A 5,871-nucleotide genomic window follows, 5' to 3' on the forward strand; every position below is an offset into this window, starting at 1 on the left:
TGCTAGGAGCTGTAGTCTATTTAACCAAGTGAGTGGCGATTGTTCATTGATGCCTCCAAAAGAAGTCTAAAAGGTTTCTCCTTCACAATGGTAACACATATGCATCTGCTTCTATTGCTCATTCGGTTCACTTGAAGGAGACATTCAAAAATATCGCACTTCTTCTTAATAAGGTCAAATACAAAGAACATGGTTGGCTACTCTGTGGTGACTTAAAAGTCCTTTATATGTTGTTGGGTCAACAAACTGGTTATACAAAGTTTCCATGATTTTTATGTGAATGGCACAGCAGAGCACGAAATCAGCACTGGATAAAGGAAGTAATGGCCACGCAAAAAACGAGCCTGATATCAGGATCAAAAAACACTGAACGTGAGAGTTTGGTTGACACAAAGAAAGCCCTATTACCTCCACTTCACACAAAACTGGGCTTGATGAAGCAGTTTTTAAAGGCTTTAAACAGATATGGCGACTGTTGTATCTATGTGGGCAATTCCCAGCTTTATCAGAAGCGAAACTTAAAGAAGGGATTTTTGTTGGGCTTCATATTAGGAAATTGACTTCGGATGAACAGTTCGAAAGAATAATGAGAAAAATTGAAAAAGAAGCGTGGATTGCCTTTAAAGATGTTACTGACACATTTTTAGGAAACAACAAAGACTCAAAATACGAAAATATTGTCAATAACATGCTCGATAAATTCAAAGAGTTGGTTTGTAATACGCGTTTGAAAGTTCATTTCTTACATTCACATATTGACTATTTCCCTGAAAATCTCGGGACAGTCATCAAGACATTAGGGAAATGGAGAGGAGGTATCTGGGAAGATGGAATATCAGCATAATGGCTGATTACTGCTGGTCATTGAAACGAGATAAAAGAAAGACCACAACATGTAGTTTTCAAACTAAAAGACGTAGATTTCACAAAAATAAATCAGGATGAATGAGGATGCATATTCGTTTGACATCAATGTTCTTTCCTTTTCTTCAGTTTGTTTGTATTTTTGTTACCAAACATAAAAATAAAAATATTTCATTATGGTAAACGAAATAATAATTTGATCCAAGTTTTTTTTTCCCCTCCCCAATTTGTAAAAAATCCTTATTAGAAAAAAAAATAATATTATTTTCGAAGTCTGTGTAGCTGAATTATGGAAAATCCGTTATTAAAACCAAAACAACTTTTATGGAGTTGTTACGACAGCGGAAGTCACGTGACGATTTTCTAGAAGGATCATGACTTTTCCTGGCAACTAGTTTTTTCTAGACGCCCTCTATTTTAGTATATAAGCCCGGCAAATAAAGCGGAGATAATAATTGCAGATAGATAGATATAGAGACAGATAATTGATCCAAGTGAGCGGTAATATAAAGTATGTGTTTTGTTATCGAGATTGCAAATGTATTGACTGTGAAAATTCTGTGTATTATAAAGATGTATCGAGAAATAATAAACTAGTTTTAGTTAAAAAAGGACTTGTACCGCTTAAGTTTCTCGGAAAGAATTTCTACGGGAAATTAACAAACGAATTTACAACGCTAGAAACCGGGTTTCGATACCCGTGGTGGGCAGAGCACAGATAGCCCATTGTGTAGCTTTGTGCTTAATTACAAACAAACGAATATAGACGTAACAGATTTTAAATTCGCAGGCCTGTGTAATTGTATTGGAACCTAAGTCAGTGTACTACGTAGGAATATTTTGCGGCTCCCCTCCCCATCTACCCCCCCTACAAAATGCCAGTTGCATTATTTCCACAAATCAGAAAGTATATCAACAAAACACATACTAATACACTTCTTTAAAAAGTTGTTTCTATTTGCATACTAACAGCCAGTAAACACCGCCGCGCCAGTATCTTTCTCAAATCACGCACATTGTGTGCAACTGCACCTAGCAACCAATCAGCGCATGCGCACCGCCCGTGTGCCTGACAAAAAGCGCCTTACTTCTGCAATTTCTAAACGTTATTGAGGGTCGTGTTTTTAGATCGCATTCGTTGAAAACATTTTCAATTAAGTACAATACTAAAACAGGCAAAAACTAAACTTCAGATGAAAATAGTAAAAAAAAATGAAAACATTTATTCTCGTTCTCACGTCAGAATAAATACAACTATTTCCATCATTACAAGATAATTATAAATTGTTAATTTAAATACCATAAGAAGAGGGATCGTCAAAAAAGTACAGAAATAAGTTGAATCAAAAAGCAAAGATTATATTTTCAAGCCTACAACTAGGGACTCTTTAAAAACAAAAAGGAAACAAACTAAGCTGGAAATAGTGTCTACATTATTTGCTCAAGCTACAAGTCCCTATTTTGACTCCACTAAGACTGATAAGTACTGCAGACATGGGGGTCGAGATAGTGGGTGTGTGTGAGTGTTCGCTGTCCCACCGGAGGACGTCTAAATAGGGATGTGTAGCTTGAGAAAATAGCTTAGACACTTTCTCCAGTCTAGCTTGTACTTTTTTGTTGTTGTTGTTGTTGTTGTATAGAGCCCCTCCTAGTAGGCTTGAAAATATAATCTTTGCATTTTGATTCAACTTGTTTCTGTATATTTTTTGACGATCCCCAATTAATTTTTAAATTAACAATTTTTAATTATCTTGTTTCTTAAGTTGATTTTTTTATGTAAATTTATAAAGAATACATTTTAAGCTACATTCAGTTGCATGTTTTTCAACAGTTTGCTTCTACATTGGCTTTCTTCCACCTAATCATGATTTATCGAGTCAGGTGGTTTTGTGCCCCTGAGGTTTTGTATAAACACACGTTTAATAAGCTTCGAGTACGAAGGAAACCGTCCACAACATCGCATGTATCATTTTATTTATAGCTTCTTAAATCAAATTTCACTTTGTAAATAGGTCGTAAACATTCGCACGTTTCTAATAGTATACCTGTTTAGGTCTTGGTTCAAGATACCCAGTCGATTTCGCTGTAGGTTTGTGAAACAAAAACGTGAATAATACTACTACTAAAACACGCACTAATACTTTCAGCGAAGTACGAAAATCAGTAGAATAAATCATCACTCACAATATTAGAGAAATTTACCTTGGTAATCGTCTACTGTTCGAAAACTCACTGAAACAGTCACAGAAACACACGTTTGTTTATTTTGAATTTCGCGCAAAGCTACACGAGGGCTATCTGCGCTAGCCGTCCCTAATTTCGCAGTGTAAGGCTGGAGGGAAGGCAGCTAATCATCACCGCCAACTCTTGGGCTTCTCGAATAGTGGGATTGACCGTCACCTTATAACGCCCCCACGGCTGAAAGGGCGAGCATGTTTGGTGTGACGGAAATTCGAACCCGCGACCCTCAGATTGCGAGTGAGCGCCCTAACCAACTGGCCATGCCGGGCCCCAGAAACACTCGTAGAGACAAAGTACAACAGCAAACTCGAGAAATGATGGATCCTCAACGTGGCAGTTTCCAATTAATGCGCTATAACTAGTACAAATTATTTTCCGATTGATGCGCATTAGTAAAATACTGGATTTTTTGAATGGCGGAAAGTGAAAGACTTGGAGAAATCCTGTAGAGCAAAAAAAACAGAAAAACTACCCTATGACGTACTCAACACTACATTCATTACTATTGTCCAAATTTCAGTAAAGTATTCGTAGCCGTTTTTTTTTCTGTAGCGGCTTGTAAAACTATAATCAATAATAATAAAGCTGGAGACACTGTTATAAATATACACATTGTTTACTCTAATGAAACGAAGGTTTCGGACTACTATAACATACCTAAATAACTTCTACATTTCTGCGATGCTTACATAGCTTCTAAAAACTTATATTGGTAGCGAAAAAAAGAACTTATGATATTTTAAAGGATGGAAATGTCGACTTTCAAGAATCAACTTAAAATAGCCCTACAATCTTCGCAGGAGTTCGTTTAGTAGTTGTGCATATATTTTGACGCAATATACCTACCCATTTTTGCCATATACTTCGGTACTTGATTGGCTTAAAAGAGAAACTTGCCCAATAGTGATGAAAAAAATGATAAAATCTCTTCTTCTCTTTCAAGAATGAACATAAAAATAGTCCTATGACCTGTGCAGGATTTTTGTTAGTAGGTTTGCCCAGGCATATTATTATTGTTATTGTTGTTTCACGAGACTACAGAAAAAAACGGATTTGAATATTTTATTCAAAAAAAACAAATGGATGAATTTTGTCTAACAATCGAAAAATCAACTATTTTGCTATTATCAATATTTTAGCAGCCTTAGTTGTTGAGATAGAAGGTTTTGAGTATTATATGTTATATAACAAGTGTGCTATAAGATAGTTTTTGACCTATGTTCTATTAGAATTTTTATAAAATTCCTGGGTGATCTATATTATGAGTCACTATCGTGGTTCGTGATAGAGAAATTCATCAACTGAATTTCATGTTCTAGTGGAAACTGGCTTGATTCTTAGTAGTTTCAATTATTAGTTACAAACGTTTCCTGTTCAGCATTCCAAGCAACAATGCGTTTTTTTTTATTTGCTTTTCTCTGACAATTATCAACAAGTAGACTAAGTCTAAAACAAGTTTCAGAAAGTTTCCTTTAATGGTGTCCTATCTATCCTGTACAAGTTGCTGTCTAACCAGCCATCATTGGGCCAATCTTCACGTCAAGAATTGCAATTTGCGGGTTGCGAGTTTGGATCCCAGCACTGAACATGCTCACTTTCAGACGTGAGAGCATTATAATGTTACGACTAATCCCACTTTTCGTTGTTAAAAAACTAATTGCTAAATTAGGAAAGACTGACGCGAAATTCCAGAAACAAACCAACAAGAAAAATAGTTGTTTCTTCTTTTAGTTTATATGAAATAAATATAGTTTCTGGTCCGTTCCACAGCTACATCATTGTCTTAAAATCTTTTATTTTTATTATTTTTAAAACTAAAGGTCTGCCCGTCAAATATAACAAGTTTTTTTTTTTCATGAGGTGTTTAGGAGCACATTACGCTAATATCAAAATATGTAGACAAACAACATTTATAAGCACAAGGAAAAGTTTTATTGTTGATGGAACACACTACATATTTCAGCCTGAAGAAGACAGACCAATGTTCTGTCGAAATATCTAGTATGTTCTACCAACAATAAAGTCTTTCCTTATGCTTATAGATCGTTGTTTGCCAACCTATTATAATAATCGAGCTATTTATAAATTATTTGTAGTTCCTGTGCAAAATCAAGGTAAAGTACAAGTGAAGAAAAGTGACTGACCTGATAAAAAGTTCAACACCATTTTCCTTTACATTTTTTTGTACGATGGCCCACGTTTTCCGGATGTTTTGTTTCTCTCTGGGGGTTAAACCTGATCCCTCGTCCGGAATGTCGATATCTGGACTTTCTCCAGACCAAAAGAAACTCAAAAGACCCCCCATTTTTGGCTTTTTTCCTTTAAAAAATCAGCGAGGTTAAATAATTATATTTCAAACTTTTTCAGAAGCACTTTGATCAGCTTACTTAAAACTGTGAAGTCCGCTGTTATTCTCAAGGTTTGAGACAACCGTCAAAGCTTCTTAAGCATCACCAAACGATCCTTATTCTCGCACACCAGCTATTTCATACACCAAAACGTGAAAAGTCGTCCCTGAGTCTAATAACCATGCGTAGTTTCTATTGGGTAATGATTGGTTTAAAACGTTGTGACGTCACTAAGTTATTAAGAGGATGTTTGTGTCCTTGAAGAACTAGCTTTCTTCTTTTTTCTAGCGGAAGTTGTGTTCAGATGAGGGAAAACATTCACATCAAAAAGCGGTGGAAAACTCATACACGTGCGAACAAAGGGACCCTTAACCTGAGAACTGAATCGGTCTTGTCCTTCGTATAACCATTACTGTGT

The 5,871-nt window shown here is 35.7% G+C and overlaps 1 protein-coding gene across 1 annotated transcript in view; it reads right to left on the minus strand.

Moving 5' to 3' along the window:
* Nucleotides 1-5,616, minus strand: part of LOC106472497 (globin C, coelomic-like) — a 12,557-nt gene extending 6,941 nt beyond the window's left edge. Inside the window, exon 1 of the mRNA XM_013933152.2 lies at nucleotides 5,250-5,616. Within this exon, the coding sequence (XP_013788606.1) occupies nucleotides 5,250-5,410 (161 nt within the window). The 5' untranslated portion in view covers nucleotides 5,411-5,616. The remainder of the gene's footprint in view (nucleotides 1-5,249) is intronic.
* Nucleotides 5,617-5,871: the final 255 nt, after the last annotated feature.

The sequence above is a fragment of the Limulus polyphemus genome, unplaced genomic scaffold (assembly GCF_000517525.1).
Source record: "Limulus polyphemus unplaced genomic scaffold, Limulus_polyphemus-2.1.2 Scaffold5382, whole genome shotgun sequence".
Taxonomy (NCBI): domain Eukaryota; kingdom Metazoa; phylum Arthropoda; class Merostomata; order Xiphosura; family Limulidae; genus Limulus; species Limulus polyphemus.